Below are 23,999 nucleotides of genomic sequence, written 5' to 3' on the forward strand. Positions count from 1 at the left end.
CACACAGCCATATAACCCAGAATATCAAGACAGATAATCCACATTATCTGCTTTGAACTGGATTATATGGCAGTGTAGACTCAGATAACCCAGTTCAAAGCAGATATTGTGGGTTATTCTGCCTTGATATTCTGGGTTATATGGCTGTGTGGAAGAGCCCTGGGGGTCCTTTCACACAGCCATATAACCCAGAATATCAAGGTAGATAATCCACAAGTATGTTTCAGTCTACTTGGAATACACAAAGCGTGTTTAAGAACCAGTCCAACAGTCCAGAAGAGCCTTGACTCCCCATATGACCATCATCCCACTTTCTTTGCTAGTTAACTTGAACCCAGTATGCTTTATTATGCCAATTGTTTGCCTTAGATCAGGCATGAGGCAAACTTCGGCCCTCCGGGTGTTTTGGACTCCAACTCTCACAATTCCTTATCAGCCTACCAGCTGTTAGGAATTCTGGGAGTTGCAGTCCACACACCCGGAGGACTGAAGTTTGCTCCATGCCTGCCATAGATAGTTGAGCAAATAGTTTTCATAGTTGCCCCTGGCTGTTAGGAATTGTGGGAGTTGAAGTCCAAAACAACCGGAGGGCAGAAGTTTGCCTATGCCTGCTGTAAAGTAAACAAATGCAACCTGGCAGCACTTTTAACTGCCATGACTCAATGCTATAAAATCCTGGGAGTTTCGGAAAGTCTTTGGGCCGGTGCTTTACCAAACTACACTTTCCGGGATTCCATGGCATTGAGATGTGGCAGTTAATGTGGTGTGAAACTGCGATAATTCTGCGGTGCAGAGGTGGGAATACGCTAGGACGACCGGGCATGGGAACAGCAGTGGGCAGCGCGAGGCTGGCTCTGTTCCAGCCACTTCTTCTCTCCTCCCTCCCTCCCTCAAACCCAGGTATCTGAATCAACCAATCAGAAGGCCACACCTCAGCCCTTCCGGGAGCACTAGGAGAGCTCCTTCAACCCCCTTCCAAACCCCCACCCACCCCGGGTTCCGGCTTACGGCGCTGAGGAGCTGGATGAGGGCTCGGGGCTGCTGCAGGAAGCGCCACAGGTTGAAGGGTCTGCCCGCCTTGGCCGCTCCATAGGCGCCCCTATCGCCCTGGGCCCCGCTTTCCACGCCGCTGCCCTCCATTCTTCACCAGCGCTGGGAGCAAGTTGCGGCTGCCACGCCTGAACTTGAGTGGCCTCCTCCTCAGGCCATGCCCCCAGGGAGGAGACTTCAACTCCCAACAGCCTCTCTGCTTTGGCTTCGGGGTTGGTAGGAACTGGAGTCCAAAACACCTGGGTCACCACTGAAGCTTGGAAAGCACTTGAAGGAAGTCACTCTGCATTGCTGCTTTAAAGTGAAGGCACCTCGGTGCCACTTTAACTGCCATAGTGGCCCAGCTGTCAGCAGGGATGATGGGTAGCAGAGTGTTTTCCAAGGATTCACCATCCCGGTCTTCACCTCCTCCAGACTGTCTCCCGTGTGGAAAAAACAGCACTGGACAAACAAACTTCAGCAGATGAGGTTTCGGTTGGAAATCCAACGGCAATAAACTTTTATTTACATTTCTATATACAAACAGAGCAAATCAGTCCTTCTCTCCATGAGTGCTCTTTGCCGAAGCGACTCATGCACACACAGCACACTGCTCAACTGCTCTTCTCCGCTCAGGAAACTCCTCTGCATTCCACAGGAACAAGAAAGAAAGTCCCGGTCAAAACAAACTTGACCTCATTGGTCCTGTGATACATCAATCATAGCAGACTCTCATTAACTCCATAACTGCTGAAATGCCTTGCCGAAAAACTAACACATAAGGCATTTCTAATAACCCAGATTGATTTTAACATTTCACAATACACAATACCCTGACACCGGCCACTGCGGAGGCCAGACTAAGCCAGGCCTGGCTGCGGCCGCGGAGGCAGGAAGGTCACACCTGGGCAGAGGTGCCTCAACGGCGCCCCCTAGAGGATAGCACCTTCAGAAACCGCTTACTTCGCCTAATGGTTGAACCACCCCTGCTGCTGCTGTTATGTTTCACACCTGTTTTCTGCACTGGAGTGGTAGGGCAGGGAAAACAGTTTGCCCGATGTGGATTCAAAGCTATTCTCTTCTGAGACTGTTTTTACTGCTCCACAGAAAATACCACAAAGCAATTCTGTTAGTGGCTATCATTTTGTGGATGTTATAGCAGTGTCCACCAGCTTGGCTAAAATGGATTGGTTCACTTCATGTCTGCTTTGCATGGGGGAATCATTGCTGTTGGCTCTTGATGGGCAAAGTTTGCCAGATTTACCAGGAACACTGGTAGAGTGTCGTTTCTAGTGTTTTTATGTTTTTGTGTTATATTCTCCCCACCCCGCCCAGGAAACCAAGGTCCATTATTTCACTTTCTGACTAATGAAAATACCCAGGTCATAAATCCTATGGGTACACCTCAATTCATATTCACAGCTTTATTTTTCCATTTATTTTGTTGTAATAGAGGTACTTCATGCCCATGAAAACTTCCATGAAAGAAGAAGGAAGGAAGTGGAGGGGCAGGAGGCTTGTGGGGGGGGGGGGGACCTCTCAGTCCATACTCTTGAGTTTTGTAAAGGTTTTTTAATGCCTTCTCAATCATTTTCTCTCAAACTAACATCAGCCCACACCACTTAGCCCTCACTTGGAAAGTGCTACTTTGATCGTTATAATGGTTCTTTATAGTTGTATAATGTAATATTATTTTTAAGTTGCAGTGGTAAAATTATACACATTCTTCTAAATGCAACAGTACCATATATTATATTAGCCTACCTCTGGGTTTTGTTTTTAACCATTTAGTTCCATAATTACAAATCATGATTAAATTTGGTTTTGCTACTACTGTGGCACACAAGATTTAGATTTTCTTCACGATAACTCAGTAGGAAACCAAGGCATACTGTCTTATGGTTGCTCACCACATTAAAACAGTGGATGTGGCTCTTAATGAGACATGCCGCATTATCACAGGATGTCTACACCCCACACCACTGGAGAAATTATACTGTTTAGTCGGCATTGCACCATCCTCCAGGAAGTAGCAGCCAGCAATGAAAGGACCAAGGCAGTGACATCTCCGGCCCATCCTGTTTGAATATCAGCCAGCACGCCAACACCTTAAATTAAGAAATAGTTTTCTAAGATTTACAGAGATACACACAAGAACACCTCAGCAAATGAGAGTCCAAAAGTGGCAGGCTAAAACCGGAACCTCAATCAATGGCTGACGATGGATGAGAAATTTCCTCCTGGGCACACAGAAGACGGGGCGACTTGGAAGGTGCTGAAGAGACTGAGCTCTGGCACCACGAGATGCAGAGCCAACCTTAAGAAATGGGGCTACAAAGTGGAGTCCACGACATGCGAGTGTGGAGAAGAGCAAACCACAGACCACCTATTACAATGCAGTCTCAGCCCTGCCACATGCACAATGGAGGACCTTCTTATAGCAACACCAGAAGCACTCCAAGTGGCCAGCTACTGGTCAAATGATATTTAGCATAATGCCAAGTTTTTTTAAAAACTTTGTGTTCTCAAATACATTATAACTTGTACCCTCGGTTTGCTTCTGACATGATAAATAAATAATATGGTTGATAATCCCAAAATAATGTGGCATTTCGTATTATGTTGTTCATTCTGCTGGAAGTAGGTGTTTGTTCAAGTAGTTTTAAAATAACTGTTAAAAGGATTTAAAAGTTACATTAAAAGCAAAAAAGCGAATCAAGAAAAGAAATATAAAGCAAAAATGCAAAAAAGTCTATAAAAAAAGAAAGAAAAAGAAAATGTAGATGACCTCCAGTCTATCCTGGTCAAAAGAAAACAACGTAGGCTTGACCCGCTAGGCTTCCCAATGTTAACTTCTTTATCAAACAAACCCCACTCAAATTATCCTTCTCTTCCTTGTGCAAAAAGCGAACAAAAGGTTTCCAGTCTTTCATCCCCCCCACCAATGTCCCTTCTTTTAGTGAAAAGGTTCATTCATCCTGCTGCTGCTCAGTCGCCTAGTCGATTCCGACTCTTCGTGACCTCATGGACCAGTCCACGCCAGAGCTCCCTGTTGGCCGTTGCCGTGCCCAGTTCCTTCAAGTTCATGCCAGTCACTTCAAGGATACCATAATTCATCCATCTTGATCAAATCCATATGTTTTATCATCCATTCCTTTGTTGTTGGTGCTACCAAGTTCTTCCATTTCTGTGCATAGAAATATTTTTATCAGTTTGGGATTTCACCACATTGAATTTTTTGGTGTTATTCATAAACTTGTCTATCTCACTTGTCCTTGTGAATAGTTTATGGGTAAGTTATATAGAAGTGAAGTTTAGTATTTAGGGAAGTCTTTTTCTGTTGGATACAAAGTGGTTTTAACATCAATTCTGTGCCTTCTAATCCACATATCATTGCATGGAAAGGGTTATCTGGATACTTGTGTATTTTTTATGAACAGTAAGAATAGTGCAGCCAGCTATTTGGTACAAAATGTCAGGCATATCCTGAACTTCTCCCACACGTCCGATCTACCACAATCCAATTAGCTGGTCTAAGGAAGTTGCATCTCTTTTCTGCACGGATTCAAACCTCAGTAATATATTTGTCAGTGTATAGATCACAGCATCACGGACCTAGCATAACCAAGATTTTACAATGTTTTTTTTTTTTAAAAAAATTGTTGCAAGCAACTTTGAGTCTGGGACTTGGAAAAATACGGTGATGATGATATAGAGGCAGCAATTTTACAACTGTTTTGGTATCAGAGACTGCTGACTACTTGCTCATCCAGGTACTATGTGTGCAGTACTCCAGAAATTGTATATCAGGGAAATTGAGAAGAAAGCTGCAATACATTTCCCAGCACCAAGATTTGTTTTACTTAGGTTTAGTTACAAGAAAGATAATAATGTACATAATTATAAGAACCTTTGATAAGCCCTCTAATGAAACACTGCAGTAAACAGATACACATTAAATAATGCCACAGCTATTTTAGTCCTAAGTTTCATCACTTGGTAGCTTTCGCCCCTCATTAATTTTATCCTCCACTTCGAATTAGGAAGTATATTCTACTATTCCAGTGGGAGGTTACTATACACTCTTCTCAGCACTCAATACCATAGACAATAGATTTCTTTGGTAGGTATAACATTAAAAATCCTTTTAAATGAGAGATGTATTTAAAAAAAAACCCAGCAAATGCCACTTTCAAGCATTTTTAACACTTGATAGGGAACTAAGCAGGGAGGCTGAGACATTCCTAAATAGCACAGTATTACCACACATCGCTTCACACACCTGTAGTAGTAGTAGTAGTAGTAGTAGTTGTTGTTGTTGATGTTGTTGTGCGCCTTCACATCATTTCAAACTTATGGAAGGGTTTTGCCTTGTTTGACAAGATTTGTTCAGAGGGGGTTACCTTTGAGGCTGAGTGTGACTTGCCCAGGATGGGTTTCTGTGGTCCTGGTCTCCAGAGTCAGAATTCAGTGCTCAAAGCTATCATCCCATTCTAGCAATGTACTCATACTTGTAGGAAACTATTACCCAACAGACCTACAGGACTTCTTATCAATAAATTAAGGGATGGGTGAGCTGAGACATTCCTATCAGACTTCAAAAAAAGAAGATGCTATAACTTAGCCATAGGACATAAATGGTCAGGTTTGCACTCCAAGTCTTCTTCTTCTTCTTCTTCTTCTTCTTCTTCTTCTTCTTCTTCTTCTTATTATTATTATTATTATTATTATTATTAGATACACAACAAGATTTGTACACAGCAAACAAAATCACTATGCTGGCTGTTATATTGGATCACACGTCGGACACTTCCCAAGTGTCTAGGACAGGGGTCCCCAACTTTTTAAACAGACGGCCAGTTCACGATCCCTCAGACCGTTGGAGGGCCAGACTATAGTTGTTTTTTTAAAAAAAACTATGAACAAATTCCTATGCACACTGTACATAACTTATTTTGAAGTAAAAAACAAAACAAAACGGGAACAAATACAGCCTTAATGTTAATAATAATAATAATAATAATAATAATAATAATAATAATAATAATAATAATAAAGAGGGTTGGAAGAAACCCCTTGGGCCATTTAGTCTAACTCCCTTCTACCTTTGTGCACCAAAAACACAAGCAAAGCACCCCTGACAGATGGCCACCAAGCTTCAATGTTAATAATAATAATAATAATAAAAGAGGGTTGGAAGAGACTCCTTGGGCCAGATAAATGTCTTTGATGGGCCGCATGTGGCTCCCGGGCCGTAGTTTGGGGACCCGTGGTCTAGGACTATGTGATGTATTGGCAAATAATGTGTGCAGATCTGAGTAGAGTGGCCTTTTCCAGCTGACAGATGGTAATTTTGTCAGCACCAATTGTCTTTAGGTTTTTAGGCACTGCACCTAGTATGCCAATCAACACTGGGATCACCTTTACTGGCTTGTGCCAGAGTCTTTGCAGTTCGATCTTTAAATCCTCATATTGTGTCAGCTTTTCCAGTTGCTTCTTGCCAATTCTGCTGTCTCCTGGGATGTCAACATTGGCGATCCATACTTTTTTTTAACATGATCCAAAGCTCTGTCAGTCTGAATTCGCAAGTCCCTGAGTAGTGTTGTGTGTTCATTTTCTGAAACATTTTCACGCTTGTGATCCCACCAGTTCTTTGTCACAGACAGATGGTATTTGTGGCACAAGTTCCAATGGATCACCTGAGCAACGGTATTATGCCTCTGCTTGTAATAATTATGATTATAATTATCATTATATATTTATTTTTATCACGCTTTTCTCCCATGGGTGGAACTCAAAGCAGGGACACCAAGATTTTGAGTGAAGTGATCACAGGTCATAAAATTGTGAGGACTTCTATCTAAGACAGTGGTTCTCAAAGTATGCCCTGGGGAGCCCTTGGGGCTCCGCGAAGCATACTGAGGGGCTCCGTGCTTCCATCCTCCACCTTCTTCCTCCCCTCCAAGCTTTCCCTCCTCCTTCCTGCTCCTCCCACTCCCCCTGCTTTTCTCACTGCCAAAAGCCTTCCCCCCTCCCTTGTTCCCAAAAGCCCCTTTTCCTCACTTCTCTTGCCACCCATATCTTTTCCCCCTTCCCTTCTTTGCTTCCAAAACCCTATTTCCCTCCCAGTGCTCAGGGGTGCTTTGACTGTGCTTTTCCTGCATGGCAGAAAGGGGTTGGACTTGATGGTCCCTGGGGTCTTCCACTGAAATACTGTTAAGTTAATGTTGGTCTAAATGTTTGCCCATGCCTGACAATATATACACTATATATAATATAATATATAAACATTTCTTGAGGCTCCACGAGAAACATTTGCTTCAAAAAGGGCTACGCAGCTGAAAAAGTTTGAGAACCCCTGGTCTAAGATACTGAGAGAAGCACTGCTCTGAAGAGTCTGGGACAGAACAGAATAGACAAAACTAGTACAAACCAACCAGTAGTCTTATTCATGAGGATAAAGCAGCCTCATGGAGTAAGATTGTATCAATCACTGCTTTCAGGCATTCATAAGTTGTTTCCAGCACTACAAGTCATGTGCCCCTCAATACCAGTATTTGTCCTGATTCTGGGCTTCCTACAATGCCTGTTGTCTGACCAATGAGAACAGAGGATGCTGAACGAGATGTGGGGCTCTTGTTGTGTTCTGGATTAAGAGGCAAATCCTTGTTATAAAACATGACACATTTTCAAATACCTGCTTTTTAAGAATCATAAAGAGTTCTAACCTTGCAAAGTTGCCCAGGTAATAATGGTAGGAAATTATTTCAGTAAGGGATCACACTGTTCTTGTTTTTCTGGTTTGTAAAATGTACAGACATCGAAGGCAAAGATCTTGCTTTTTGAAAGCCATATTTAATTTCAAGAAGGATTTCATCCCACCCCATCCCATTCCAAACACCTATATCTAAACCAGTCTGACACATAGATCACTTTACTTCTTATACATTATACCAAAATATTGATTAAATACATAACAGAATATGAATTTTCATTTCAGGACCAAACTAAAAAGCAAAATTTTCTAACAGCTTTACTAATATCTTAACAAATGACAAGTAGTTCATTGTCACTTTATTTTACTCCTCAAGGCAGGCTCTCACTCAGTTACATTCTGCAGATTTCATATCCAAATACAATATCCCTTCTGAACACCCACAAACACACACACACAAACCACAATTTTCAGCTTTGCAAGTGATCTCTTAGATATTTGAATTAACTTTAAATAATAAACTGTATTTTTATTATGTGAGCTTTATGGAATGGCCAGCCAACACAGACCAGATATTATTCCCAAATCATCAATATGGAACCCATGAGATTTTGAAGGTTGAATCCTAAACACCTGTATGTTAAGACCTTTATGTACCTATGAGATACACTCAAATATAATATTGAAGATAAGAAAAGAGCAAGTGTAGGAGATAGAAGTCCAGATCCTATAGAATGGAATGTAAGATAGATAGTAGTCATGAATCTCAGTAGAATTTAGATTTAAAACTGATACTAGCAATGTGGGAGACCAGATGAGATATGTAAGGAGTGCTCTGCTTTTCTTTTCCTCTGAAGGATGATTTTCCTTGCTTTTGTGGCTGAAAATGTGTTGTGACACACTGATGGATGAAAAATTGAAGACAAAGCAAAGCAAAGGGAAAGAAAGAAAACGAAAGAAAAGAAAAGAAAGGGAGGCATAACAAAAGCCACAGATCTTAAAATGCTCAGAACAACATTTGTAAGGAATCCAAACTTTCAAGTTCATGGACACTAACAAAGAAAACAAGCCCGTGGGCTACATTTTATACAGCCTAAAAATCTGCTGCACTGTCCATTCATTGTGTAGATTTCTGGATTCCCAGACTGTTCTTATGCAACACTGAAATTTCATGATGACTAATCACAGGCTCTTGTGAGTTTCAGTGGGCTTCTGATCAAATACCACAGACTGTTTAAAACAGAGAATCTTAGTAATGACACAGAATACGATGCTAATGAAAATGAGACATTGACACCAGTGGACATGAGGCTTATTAAAGTGAGATGTTAAGAAACCTGGATGACTTCAGCTTTAAAATGAAGTTAGAAAAGCAGGTACCCTTTACTTAGTTTTGCCCATATTTGTCAATTGTGGAGATCTGCATTCTACTCCAGGTATAGGCTACCAAAGCATTTGTAACTACCGTTGCAACAAACAGTGTCAGAGCTGTGGTTAGAATGGAAGAGATGAAACATTTGTTGTTCTTGGGATGCTCTGGTGTGTTCTCACTACAGATGGATGGTAATTTTATTCGTCACTCCATCCTTCGGTCCCTCTACAATCACAGCAAGTGCCAAAAGACCAAGAGCGCATAAGATGCCAGGCCAGTCACTGAACAAGCAGTGCATCTTAGAAGAGTTTGTCAGGCAGCTGCCTAATAAGAGCAGGCTCCATTATGTTCCTGGTAATTCAATTCTTGGGGGAAAGATGGCCATGAGAAAGAATGCCTGAAGCAATACAGGAAACATTTCTAGGCAGGTTGGGCCCACCTACCCTGCAAAAGCACTGTGCGGATCCCTTTATTATTTCTCTCAAAGGACTGTTACATGCAACACCGGATCTTTTATGAAGATGGACTCAAATTTCATATTTTCTGTATGCAAAATACTGCCATTTGAAAAACTGACAACTGTTGCTGCATTCTGCATTTAGGATCCACATTCTCTTGGAGGAAGGAAGACGAGGTTTCCAAAGAAGGGGATTCTAGGTCTGAGTGCTGCTTCTGGAGCAAGACTATAGATAGGACATTCTATTCATTAATTTGAATGTTTAACTGGAATTTTAAAACCACTAATGACTAGAAGGCATAATTATTCCATGCTTCAATTGGCCAATTATTAAAATTTACACTACTTTTATTAAATAATTACAACTATGGCAGAGTAAATATTTTGCAGACTACTTCTATTGACTGCACATGTCTGGTGAGGGCTACTTTCCCATCTTAAGATGGTCACATTGTGCACAGTAGCTTTCCCCATCATTATAGCTCACTGTATTATACCCAAATGTATCCAAGGACTCAAAGCAACAAAATATCTATGCTGATATTTTTCCAGCTCTCAGGGCTCGTCTACACTGTCTCCAAACACCTACTCAGCATGAGTTGATCTCTGGCAGTTATCATGATATACAGTGGCTTCCACTGAATATGGTGGATATTTTTTTTCTGCTACACTTCAACTTTGCTCTGCTTTAAGCAAAGTGTGTGTGTGTGGGGGGGGGGGCTAGAATACATTGGCCTTTGCTGGAAACTCTGAAGTTCAATTTGATAGATGGACACTGCCATCATTACCCTTTCCCTGAACTGATCAGAGCAGGCGAAGGAGATAGAGGTCCTTTCAACCCCCTCTCTCGCTTCTTACTGGTCATGCAGGCAAAGATGCTGGTGATGGCCAGGAGTCCCCATGGTTGGCCAGGAACAATGGCAGAGGACAGACCAGATGGACAGATGCAGTAAGTGCTGAATCTGGGGCTGCTCTGAGTGCAGACTGAGACCAGGCTAACCAATCCAATGTAGAAGCAACCTAAATCAAACATTTTTCAGCCTAAACCTTAAGAAAGAAGAATCATGAAAAAGGGTGGAAAAATATTACAGTAATGTGTGTCCATGTTTAGAGATAGGTAAGTAGAGCTTATAATCAGGCAAGCCCCCACCCTTTTAGCCTTCAGGAAAGATTTAAAAACATGGCTCTTCCGGTGTGCTTTCGGAGAGTAAATGTTCTATGCTACTCCCCCCCAATATTTATCCTCTAGACTGGTTCACTATCTGATGTCCCATCCCTCGAGGTTTTATTCTGATCCCTTTCTCACCCAGAGTTTTAATTTTTAATCTAGTTTTTAAATGTAGTGTTCATGCGGCCCGCTCTTGTTATATTGCTGTTTTGATCTTATGTTGTACTGTTTATTTTATGTAATGTGTTATTTAATTGTATTATGTTATGGTTTATTGTATTGTCTTGGGCATGGCCCCATGTAAGCCGCCCCGAGTCCCCATTGGGGAGATGGTGGCGGGGTATAAATAAAGTTTATTATTATTATTATTATTATTATTATTATTATTATTATTATTATTATTATATTCAGTCAGCAAGAGAACAACTCCCCCTCCCCAAAATGCTTTGTATTTCAGCCACCAAACCATTCAGGCTGGGAAGCAGGATGTATTTCCACATAAGCAGAGCAGATCAAAATGCTATGAGGGATTGTTTGTCTGAAAACTTCCTTCTTGTCAAAATCTCCCAGCATGTAGAAAGTTTATACGCCCAGAAAAATGCTAGAGTTAGACTACCAGGCTAGTTATCTCCCTTACATCGAAGCTTTCCAAATGTGGGACAGGTATTTCCTTGAAGGATTCATCCTAGTGTACATAATTTACATGTGGGAGCAGTCCCTCTTATGAGTCATGAGATGATACTATTTAGATAGGGGACTACACCTTATGCCTGCTTTGTGATGCCTGTATAATCGTAGTCTACACAATATGCTGCGTTTATTTGGGCTAATGTGTGGATATCCTTACATGGTAACAAAATGGGTATGCAGTGTCTGGATACAATGAGAGGCGAGCAAAGGAATGTGCACACATGCCACATATATAACCTTTTGATAGATATTTGATACCAAGACCGTTGCCTTCATTACCACAGAATTTACAAACAAGCAGCAACTACTGTGAAATGAAGAAATATCTTCCCTCCAGCTTTCCGTAAAGACAAACAAACAAAACTCCAAAAAAGTCGATTATAAGTGAGAGAAAATAATATTTTTGTCATCTGTCAAATGAAATCTTGGGAAAATCATACTACTATTGACAGACAATGAAAGACTATAAGGGCCAACCTAGATTGACTGCCATCAACGTATTTAGCACGGCATAACGTAAATTTGGCCTTAAGCCTAAGCAAACAAGTGCATGAATCTATGTATATGGATCTATGTACAAAGGAAAATACAGACATGTGCAGCTATTTGTACATACAGGTGCACACACAAAGACCTATTGTAAACTGACAGTGTATAGCGGTAAGGAAGCCCTACTCACATGAAAAGCCACTGTTGTACAAAAGTGGGGCATTTGGAATGATGTGCATTCAAGTAATTCCCTTCAATGCACTAAAAAAAAAAACCCGCTTAGGTCTCCAGGGCCAGTTGGTGAAATAACCGCTAGATGAAAAAGCCTACCACAAAGCCTGAGGTGTTATGCAGAATCCAGGTACAATGGGGCTGGAGATTATAGAAATCACGTGTCTCCTTCCACTGGCCCTTTAATTTCAAGAGTACTGCTACAAAAAATGGAGTTGCTCATTTGAATGTTATGGCAAATCAAATTGAGGGAACATGAATACAGACATCAGAAAACATCATGAAAATATCAGAAAACAGGAAGTCAAAGGAGAAAGTGAACGTTTTTAGTGCCCAGCAACAAGGACTCAAAGAAGAAAGTAAGGAATCAATGGTGGTTGCTTGGGGAAGTGGAGTCTCATGGACTACACATACTGATAGGGGATGTTCTAACACAGCATCCCATTGATTTTCCTCCAAGCTGAGTCAATGTTCTGAAATAAAGTAGATTTGAAGGTAGATGAACACTGAAATTCTTTGCCCACTGTATGGATCCAAATCCATTAAGAAATAGCGCTAATCATCAATCAAGACCTCTAAAGAGAGGATATAAGTAAAAGGAGCAAGAATGTATGTATGTGGAGGGTTGGGAAGCCCAAAATGTGTCAGTTCTTCAAATCCCACTGGATATGTATCAAAATATTCTTTCTGTTGGCTTTCACTGCCATAACAGTGATGCTCAGATGATTTAAATGGTTAGATATAATTCTTATAACTGATTTATTTGTAGAAAAGCTTCACTAGGGATACAGAAGTGAGAAATCTGGTTCAGTGTTCTATGTAACATTATAGAATTATCGACTTGGAAGAGACCAGAAGGGACATCCAGTCCAACTTCTTGCCATGCAGGCATTGCAATCAAAGCACCCTCGACAGATGACCAACTAGCCTCTACTTGAAAACCTCTAGAGATGGAGACTCCACCACACACCAAAACAGCATATTCCACTGTGAAACAGCTCTTACTGTCAGGAAATTAATCCTAATGTTTAGGTGGAATCTTTTTTTCTGCAGTTTGAATCCATTGCTCCATATCCTCATCTCCAGAGGAGCAGAAAACGTGCTTATCGCCTCCTCAATGTAACATCCTTTCAAATATTTAAATATGGTTATCACGTTCCCTCTCAGTCTTCTTTTCTCCAAGCAAAACATACCCAGGTCCCTCAGCTGTTCCTCATAAGGCTTGGCTTCACACCTCTGATTATTTTGGTCACCTTCTCTGTTACCCATTCTATATCTGTACATTTTATTTTTATTGTCTTAATGTAGTACCATGCATTTCTCCCTGTTGAAATTCATTTTGTTAGGATTGGCCCAGCTCTCTAATTTGTTAAGGTCATTTTTAATTTTGATTCTGTTCTCCGGGGTATTAGCTATCCTTCCCAATTTGGTGTCATTTGCAAATCTGATAAGCATGCCTTCTATTCCTTCAGTTCAAGTCATTAAGAAAGATGTTGAATAGCACTAGGCCCAGGACAGAACCCTGCAGCGCCCACTAGTCACTTCTTTCCAGGATGAAGATAAACCATTGGTGAGTACCTTTTGGGTTCTGTCACTCAAACAATTACAAATACACCTAGCCATAGCATTGTTTAGCCCACATTTTAATAGCTTCTTTGTAAAAATATCATGGGTAACCTTGTCAAAGGCATTACTGAAATCAAGATATGCTAAATCCACAGCATTCCTGTCATCTACCAATCTTATAACTCTCTCACAATCTCTCAAAAAGAGAGAGATAAGTCTGGCATGACTTGTTTTTTGAGAAACCCACATTGACCTTTTTGTGAGTATAGCATTCCTTTCTAAGTGCTTACAGACTGTCACTTTAATGAAATGTTCTCCCCAGAACCTTTCCTGGCATCAATATCAGCTGACTGGGTGTTTATTGTTTGAGTCCTATTTTTTGGTCATTTTGAAGATGGGGACAACATTTGCTTTCTTTGGTTCTGCTAGAAGTTTCCTTGTTCCCCAGGAATTCTCAATAGATAATTGCCAGGGGTTCTGAAATTATTTCTGCCAGTTCTTTTAATATCCTTGGATGGAGTTCATCTGGCCCTGGAGACCTGAATTCACTTAGTTAAACCAGATATTCGTGTGCTGCCTCTTTACCTATTCTTCACTGCATTTCCCCTACTGCATCCTCTGCTCCATCCTCCCCAAGTTGAATACTGTTAAACTTTTGGGATAAGGTTGAGGCAAAGAAGGTGTCAACATTTTGCCATCACTTGCATGTCCTACAATTTCCTTGTTCTTCCTTTTGTTACAGACATGACACCCCCACTCCTGGCTTTTAGTATTTTTTACCTCTCTAGCAAGTCTGAGTTTGTTCAACTTCCAGAGCTTGTATGTAACATTTTCACTGAGCTCTTCCACTGCCAGCTCACTTTAGCCCTGCAGGGAGTGCAACTAACTGGACAGATACACACTGCTTTAGCCATTTAGTAATCTATGAAGAGTATGAGAGCTTAGGAAGTACAGAGCTGCCTTTTTAGCAGCTGGCAGCAAAAAGCAGTTGTCTTCCTCCCAGATCACATATACTGGATCTGTGGCAAATATGCTGGTGATCTATAGCACGCATGCTCTAGATCTAGGAAAGGGATGGGTCCTTTTTGTATAGCTGCAGCCAAATTGTTCTTGGGTACTCTGCACTTTCCCTCAGCTAGGGGAGCCTGCACTTTGCAGCAAGCATGCATAGGAAGGGCAGGGAACATTGTGCAAGGAGCTTCAGAATACATCCTTGTGCAATGATTAGAGAGGCATGTGTATAGTGCATATATGTCATATACATAATTCCTGTCCATATGAAATCTATTTTGGTTACCACTATGTCTCATATATCATACCTAATCTTCTCTATTCTGGATATGTGAAACTCACATGTATTTAATGGCCACACAATCTCTGGGTCCCAGGACTGGACAGTCTTGGTAGCATCATTTCTACTGTACCTATTATGCAACAATATTGCTTAGTCACCACAGTTTTTTTTTACAGGATTACAGGAAGATAACATCATCAATGCCAACAGTATTAATTTCTTTCAAATGGCCTCTTTTACATTAAAAGATAGCCTGGAAACATCTCAAACTCAGTTTCCAGGGATAGACTAACAGATGTGAAAATGTACAATTACTAAAACTATAATGAACTTGATTTATTACATGAAAATTCAATCCAAAAGAGAGAAAGTGAAGGTGATTGCAGGGTGAAGTGAGGAATAATAGGAAAGACAGCAGAAGCAACATGGGAGTGATTGGTGTTACAGTGGTTCTGCTTGCAAACCTTCAGATTTCAAAGGGAAACTTAATTGTGTAACTGATTAGGAAAGCTCAGATGGCAGTTTAAGGATTAGTGGTTTGCACTACATTTTTCAATATCAAATATAACTACTTCTCTTTGATATTAGTGAATGTAATGCCAATCAATGTCTGCAAGATATTAAAAAGGGAGCAATTATGAGACGTATGGGATAGAGAGAGAAGAGGAAAGAATTTGTACACAAATGCCAGTCTATCTATAGCGCTCCTTGCATGGTCATTCATTTACGCTCACTCTCTCTTTCACGCATTATACATTATACACTGTTCAACAGAAGAGATCCCCACCACCATTCTATGCCATTCCACTCTCAGTTTCCTGTTACTGCACATATGTATCCTTAAACCTGGATACAGGATAGTGGCAACCAGACAGAGTAGCCTAAGATGTCATCTCTCTTCCTTTATCATACCTCAAAATATCTAGCTGTAGGCAAAAAGAAGGACCGGTCCCAATATGAATCAGTAACCAAAATCTTTTGACTGGACAGAAAATAAGAGAGATGATCGGTTTCTCTTTCCAATCCCTAAGAAACATGAGTCAAAAGATGGCTTTATTCTTCATCCTTTTCTTTCTCTAGGGCAATAGGCTCTTTGGTCCACTTGCCCTTAGTGGCGTCCTGGTCCTCAACACAGCCAAGGTCAGAAGACAAACCTTCTGCTCCTTCACCATTGCCTTCCAAGTCCAGTTCCTCAAAGGAGGAGCCACTGGCTCCAGATTCGCTGTAGCTATGCTCACTCCGATTGTCTACTTCTTCGCGGCCATGGACAGACATGTAAGGGGACAAGACAGAGGTGGCCACTGAAGTCTCCCTACTGTCGGTTGTGGCTTCCATGCTGATAGAGCTGGTCTCACTCAAAGTGTCAGCTCCTTGAGAAGAAACAAAAACAGACAATTAGTACTGGGCAAAGATAGAAGTATCCACAATACATTGCAACCATTACATTGAATTGAACATACTTAAAGGTCTCCCATCGATACAAAATTTATAAAAATAGAAATCTAAGAAGTGTCAGAATTTTCTAATACTATTAAAAATACTAGATTTTTCAGTCCTTACTAGAAAGTGGGAAAAATGACAAAATCCCACTCCACAAAAAAAAAAAAGATTCAAGTGTTAGGTAAAACAACAACTGACTCTATAACGGATTTATGTAACATATCTTACTGATTTCAGACTATTGGGGTTTGAGACTCCTCATCTGACATACAAGTACAACAACAACAACAACAACAGCAACTTTATTTTTGTATCCCGCCTCCATCTCCCCAAAGGGACTCGGGGCGGCTCATTTGGGGACGAGCCCGAATAAACATAAATTAAAATATAGATCAGTAAAATTAAACATTATAACCACATAAAACAACATAAAACAACATCAAAAGCAATTTAAAACCTGGACAGTAACAGTTACTGAACATTCATAGGGTAAAATCTGTGCATTGAGTAGGCTTGCTGGATGGTATAAGCGTAGTCAAAAATAGGGCGGAAAAGCAATATCAATAAAACACTAAAACTTACAAGGCAAGGGGCAATGATAAAGTGCAGTAGCTGATAGTGGGTTGTAATTGGGGCCACGTATCTAGTGAGACTAATTGCCCAAAGGCACACTGGAACATCCACATTTTTAGGTCTTTGTGAAAGGTGGACAGGGTAGGTGCCAGCCTGATCTCCCTGGAGACAGAGTTCCAGAGCCGAGGGGCCACCACCGAGAAGGCCCTCTCCCTCGTCCACCAGCCATGCTTGAGACAGAGGTGGGAGCGAGAGAAAGGCCTCCCCAGCAGATCTTAAGGCCTGTGTGGGTTCGTAGGGGAGAAGGCGATCACGAAGATGAGCACGTCCTGAACCGTTTAGGGCTTTGTAGGTGATAACCTGCACCTTGAATTGGGAGCGGAAACTTAGTAGTAGCCAGTGGAGCTGCTTAAATGGGGGTTGACCGATCTCTTAGCTCGCTCCAGTTATTAGCCTGGCCACTGACCTTTGTACCAACTGTAGTTTCCGGGCTGTCCCACGTAGAGCGCACTGCACTAATCAAGTCTAGAGGTAACTAAGGTGTGGACTACCATGGCCAAGTCACGAGGTATGGTCGCAGATGCCGCACAATCTTAAATTGTACAAATGCCCCCCCCCCCCCCCCCCGGCCACTGCCGACACCTGAGCATCAAGCGTCAGTGCTGAGTCCAGGAGAACCCCCCAGACTGCGGACCTGTGTCCTTAGGGGGAGTGTAACCCCGTCGGACACAGGTTGCCACAGTCATTTATGTACCCATGGTAAGAGTCTACCCTTGAAGACAATCATACTGAGCCACAAGTGATCACCTATAGTAATATACGAGTAACAATATAATAAACCTATATTTGACCTAAAGCCATCATCCTGCCATACTAATTCCATTTAAGCTGGCAAAGCATAAACATGTGGGTGAAAGACTGGACTAAATTAGAAAATCGGAAAATTTTAAATTTAGACGGATTTGATCTAAGAGAAGGGTGGCATTCCTATACATGGTATGGAATGGTCAAAAAAGAAAAAAACTTTGAAAATCATTTCGTAAGAATCACAGTGTTAAAATTTGGGAAAAATATAAAAATAAATTTTATGAAAATATCCTTATGTGGATAACACCCCTAGAAGCATCACAAAGACAAGTATTAGGTTGGAATAAATAGTTACGATACAAAGATCTATTAGAAAAACAAGGAGAAGAATAGATAATGAAGACACAACAAGAAATGAACAAATTAGATAAAAACGTATCTTGTTATCAATACTGGCAGATAAGAGAATATTACAAAAAAGATAAGGAGGTAAGGTTTGCCGATCAAAACAATTTTTGGGATAAAATAATGCAATCAGATAGGAAAGTAATAACTAAAAGCTATAAAAAATTACTAGAATGGGAAGTTGAGAAAGAAAAAGAAAAAAATTATATGAAAAGATGGAAAGAAAATCTAGGTAGACAAATTAAACAGCAAGAATGGGAGACAATCTGGAATAAAAAATTAAAGTACTGTTATGCGATAGATTTAAAGGAAAATTGGTTTAAGATGGCCTATAGGTGGTACATGACCCCTCAAAAATTAGGGAAATATTATAAAAATATTATAAAAATGCAAATTCAAAGTGCTGGAAGTATGGGAAGAAGGCGGGAATGTATTTCCACATGTGGTGAACTTGTAAAAATGCCCAAAAATATTGGGAAAAAAATACAAGAAAAACTAGAAAAGATATTGGAGATTAGGTTACCATTCAAAGTAGAAATATTTTTATTAGGGATACATGAAATGAAAATTGAAAATAATGAAGATAAACTACTATTCCTATTAACAGCAGCGGCAAGAATTTGCTATGCACAGCTTTGGAAGAGAGAAGAAATCCCAGAAGAAGAAGATTGGCTGATAAAGGTGCTTGACATAAGAAATATGGATAGACTGACTTTTCTACTAACAAAAAACAGAGGGGAACCAATCAAAGAAACAAATTGGAACAGAATCATGGAAGACTTAAAACGGATAGAGGAGAGAAGGAAGGAAGGACTGGCAAAACTGGCAAGATAGAACATAGGTGAAGGAAAGATAATTCCCATCAGAGAGAAGACAGAAAAAAGAAGAGAAGGGGAAGAAACCAAAGAAAATTCAAGCAAGAAAGAAAAGGCATACACCTTGAAGAAGTCACCAGGAAGTCATTTTTTTAATGTTTGTTTTTAAAGTCTTTTTTTCCCTTGCTTTTTCTTTCCTCTTTTCTTTTGTCTTGTATTTTTTCTTGTTTTCTCTTTTCTTCTATCCTCTATTCACTATTCTACTATTTCATCAACAACACCTCACAACTTAAATCTTATTTTCCAATTTTCCAATTCCAATCTTGGAGCTTTTATCTTTGTCTGTAATATAAATGGCCTTAATTAATACGCATAACATCAATAAAGATGATAAAAAATAAAACAAAATATAACTTAAGTGATATCGAAAGAAATATCACCCTACATCAGTGATTAACAAATTCTAGTTCTCCATGTGTTTTGAACTTTACATGCCCCAGCTATCTTGGCCAATGATTAGGGATTCTGGGAACTAAAGTCTGAAACACCCGGAAGAACAAAGTTTGGGAAACACAGCTCAAAATCAATGTTGCTACAATTCTGCCTTGATAATAAATTGGTATTAAACGTTCTATCCCATGTTTATAGAACATATGTTTCTCTGGACCACCTTTGTCCCCCTTTTGGCAGAGAAGTTCATAAGGGAGGGTGGCTCCTAATGCATTCAGTGATCACCCTTCTCTATATCAAACTAGAAACATTCTTTCTTAAAGTTAATATGCTTGAGCCTTTCAGGATCAAATAACGCTGCCCAATTAATTAAATCTTGTTAACACAGAAAAAACAGATGCTGGCTTATACTAAGGTAGATCTTTAGTTCAATTTTGAGAGTACTGACTTGTATTGCCCCTTCAAGAATATTTCAGGCAGGATTCTTCATAAGCTTTCCAGAGATACAAAGAGAGCAAATGAATTTACAAAATATTACAACCTCCCTTTGTCAAGAAATACTGGAGATTGTACTTTAGCCCCAAATGTTCTTCCATTTCCCTCTCTTAGCTACCCAAACGGTTACAGTTTTAGAGGAATGTTGATGTGAGCAAAGTGCATTCTGATTGCCCTCTACTGGACACTTTTCCCCAAGCTACACTTTGTCCCTCTTTCACAAATCTATCTCTTTTTAAAGTGTCCCTCAAATAAAAGCAAAAGTTAAAACAGAAGTATTACTATTTTTTAAATGATGCTAACAATTTGCACTTTCCAATTATTTCCTTTCTCAATTTCACACTACAACATTTGGCAGGTAACTAAACAGGAATCAAGAAGAGAGGGGGAGAGAGAAAACAAAGTTCTCTCTTAGTTACACACCTAAAATTTGGGAGACATATAACTCATGTTTGCTTACTGTTATTTTTTAACTATTTTTTAAATGATGCAGTTCTGATTTCATACTAGCAGTCTATAGCCCAGCAAGGAACAAATCATGGCAGACATATGAATGAACAAAGGGGATAGGTGAAATTTCTCCCTTTACATACTTCATTGATCTGTGAGTTATAGTTGGAAGGATTTCCAGGGACAGCCAAGAATGCATCTATGCTTGTACAATGCAAGCAATGTCTACTTGTACTGCATACATTTTCTGCCACAGTCTCACTCAGCAGGGACATATTCCTATGTATCCCCATGCATACATATTTTAGTGCTTGCTTGCTGAAAATTCAGAATTGTTCTAATCTTCTACAAAAGGTAGATGTCTCTGGTTTTTTTTTTTTTTTGGTTCCTGTTGTTAAAAAGGATCTTGACAAATTTCATATGGAAGCTTGGCAGCACTGAAGCTTTTTTTCTAGAATAAATCAGAAAGAAAGCAGAGAGACAAGAGTATTTTACTAGGATTATTATTATCATCATTTTATTATGACACAGCAAACAAGATAGATATGCTGGATTTCATATCACAAAATCACAAGTTGAACACTTCCCAAGTGTCTAGGACTGTGTGATGTATTTTCGGATGATACGTGCAGATCCCAGCATGGTGGCCTTTTGCAGTTGGCAGATCGTAATTTTGTCAATGTCTATTGTTTCCAAATTCCGGCTGAGATCTTTTGGCATGGCACCCAGTGTGCCGATCACCACCGGGACCACCTGCACTGGTTTCTGCCAGAGTCTTTATTATTATTATTATTATTATTATTATTATTATTATTATTATTATTTATTTCTATCCCGCTTTCTCCTGTGGGTGGGATTCAAAGTGGTGTACAACATATAAAATTCATACAAATACATCCGACCGCAATACATAATCAGTTTAAAACATCATATCCTAATATAAAAACCCAATTACCATATCAAATAAAACAACTTAAAAAACATGCAGCAAGCACAATTTACAGATATCCATAACCTCTGAAAACAATGATTTGAACATATGCTCAGGGGAAATGTTTTTCAAAATCTCCCTAAGAAGAGAGGATTTACAACATTTATTTATTTTTATTTTCTTTATTTTTGCCCCACCCGATCTCACTCCAAGGGGAACTGTGAGCAGCTTACAATTTTGGCAAACATTCAATGCCACCACAAGTAAATAAGATCAACAAAACATACATAATAACAATTAAAATCCATTGAGCATATAAAATACCAATTAAACCATGTAAAACAAATAAAACATAGCATGACATAGCTTAGCACCAGGGTTGTTCAAACACATTTTCACCAAGGGCCACATTGTCCTTATGGTTGCCTTCAAAGGGCCATTTATAATTGTAAGACTATATAAAGGTAACTATTTTTCTCTGCCATTGAAAGCTTTGCAGGCCATATAAAATAACAAGATTCTCATTATATACATTACACAATATAATTACATTCTAGATCAGAGCTTTCTAAACTGTGTGTTGTGACACACTAGCATGGTGCCTGTAGTCCACAAGTGTGTCACATTAAAAATGCTTCCCCTCCTTGCACCCAAAACAAAGGCTGCCTGGCAGTTGTTGTAGTTCAGCCTGAGCCTGAGATTGGGCCCATTCAGCTAATAATTCTCCCTGCAACTGCTTTGCCAGAGGACTCTGGGCTTGGGCCTGACCCTGAGATACAACCAGCTTTGTGTGATGACTCATGGGCCTTGTAGTCCTGCTCAGGGCATTGTGATGCCTGATGAAGAAGAAAACTTGGGTTTTTTACCATCCCAGTCAGAACTGGAATCTTCTCAGCCAGATCTTTCCCAGGCAGATCTGGGAACCTTGCACCTGCAAGAAAGTTGTGTCCCAGAAGTATGTCAAACAAACCCTGAGCCTACATCTCCTGTGTTCTCTCGCCATGAATTTTGTAAACAACAGAGAGGTTTGGAAGCAGCCTCGCGCAGGAGTGCTAGAATAGCAGCTAAGAATTCAGCCAATTAAGCCTGCTTTTCGTGAGAATCTTTAAGGAGTCAAACATCTGGCCTCAGAGTTTAGCTTTCGTTTCTGGTTCCCAGAGAACTGCTTCGGCGGGAAAGTTAGACTCTATATAGGTGTTTTACCCGCGGAGTAACTTCGCGGAGTCAATTCGTCAGCCTCCGGAGCGAGTTGTGTCTGGACAGCGCGCTCCGTTTCAAGCCTCGTTCCTGCTCAAGCCTTGTCCTGGTTTCCAGCCTTCGCTCCTGTTTCCCAGCCTTTGTTTACCTACGGACCTTGCCTTGTTTCCCAGGACTAAACCTTGCCTTGTTTCACGGATTTTACCAAGTTATTCCACGGACCTTGTTCTTGTTCCTTGCTACCTTGTTCCACGATTCAAGCCTTGTTTCAAGTATCAAGTTATTTCCTAGCCTTGCTCAAGTTCATGGACTAAAGGACCTTGTCATCTCCCCTCACTTTGCTTGGCAAAGTGAGTGTTTCGGTTATTGGATTACAACTTTGGACCTTAATATTCCATATTGGACATTGCCTTTTTGGACTAATTCTGACCTTTCCTGAAAGGTCTAATTCTGGACTATTTTCTACACTTGTTTTTATTAACTTTATATATTCCTTCAATAAAGATATTAGATAGATTCTGGCCTCTGTGTATGGTTATTGGTGCCTTTGCTGTCTGGGTCTTGACACTTTGCCAGAGTCTGTTCCAGTGGATTCTGGGACCAGAGACGGAATGGTTGCAAGCAGGCATTCTGAACCACATTCTTCCCCGCTGTCAAGGCCAGTTCACCAGCTGCCAGATGGACATTCTAGTTTGGAGAAGGATGATGTATTTGACAGAAGGGAGGTGATCACTCAAAGAAGACGGGAGCACGAATGTTTACAAAGGAGTAAACGACTGCTTTTGAAGCATGCTAATGAGTAGTTTTCTCATGAGAGAAATAGTTTTCCCATGGAAGGAAGACCTTGGGTTTTCCTTAAATGCCTGGTCCTTTCTCTGCACAGCAGAGGTGTCAACTTTGCAATTCAAGAGAGAAAGATATTGGCTCCGTGTTCTTCTTTGCCTTGCAGCCTTGGATTTTGATTCAAGTTCCTGCCTTGTTTCCACCTTTGAATCCAGTTGAATACTCCTGTGACTTTGCCGTGTGGATTTCCAATACCTTGGATTATATTGGAGTTTGATCCTGCATTGTAGCCTTGATTCCTGTGGTTTCCAGATTGTTTCATGCCTTGGAATTGAATCCTGTTTGGACTATTCTTGATACTTCTAGTGGGGCTAACTTCGAGTTCTGGTTTGGACTATAATATTTGAGTGACTTTCTTGGACTCTTGCTTAAAGATTTTCAAGTACACTGCTCTTGTGGATCTAACCCATTTTATTGACTCTGAACTATATTTGCTTGTGCTTACTTATAATCTTCAATAAACAGCTTGATTGCTTATATTCTGTGCTCCAGTGTGGTTTCAAGGTGCCTATGCAGCCTAGGGGGTGCAACAGCAGTCACTTAAGATAAAGGTTTTCCTTGATGTTAAGTCCTGTTGTGTCC

At 40.4% G+C, this 23,999-nt stretch overlaps 1 protein-coding gene across 2 annotated transcripts in view; it reads right to left on the reverse strand.

The window, feature by feature from the left end:
• Nucleotides 1-7,864: 7,864 nt before the first annotated feature.
• Nucleotides 7,865-23,999, reverse strand: part of tex264 (testis expressed 264, ER-phagy receptor) — a 218,761-nt gene continuing 202,626 nt past the window's right edge. For both annotated transcript variants that reach the window (XM_008105085.3, XM_008105086.3), the window contains exon 5: nucleotides 7,865-16,381. In XM_008105085.3, the coding sequence (XP_008103292.2) occupies nucleotides 16,065-16,381 (317 nt within the window). In that variant the 3' untranslated portion in view covers nucleotides 7,865-16,064. The remainder of the gene's footprint in view (nucleotides 16,382-23,999) is intronic.

This window comes from Anolis carolinensis, chromosome 2 (genome assembly GCF_035594765.1).
Source record: "Anolis carolinensis isolate JA03-04 chromosome 2, rAnoCar3.1.pri, whole genome shotgun sequence".
Lineage (NCBI taxonomy): Eukaryota > Metazoa > Chordata > Lepidosauria > Squamata > Dactyloidae > Anolis > Anolis carolinensis.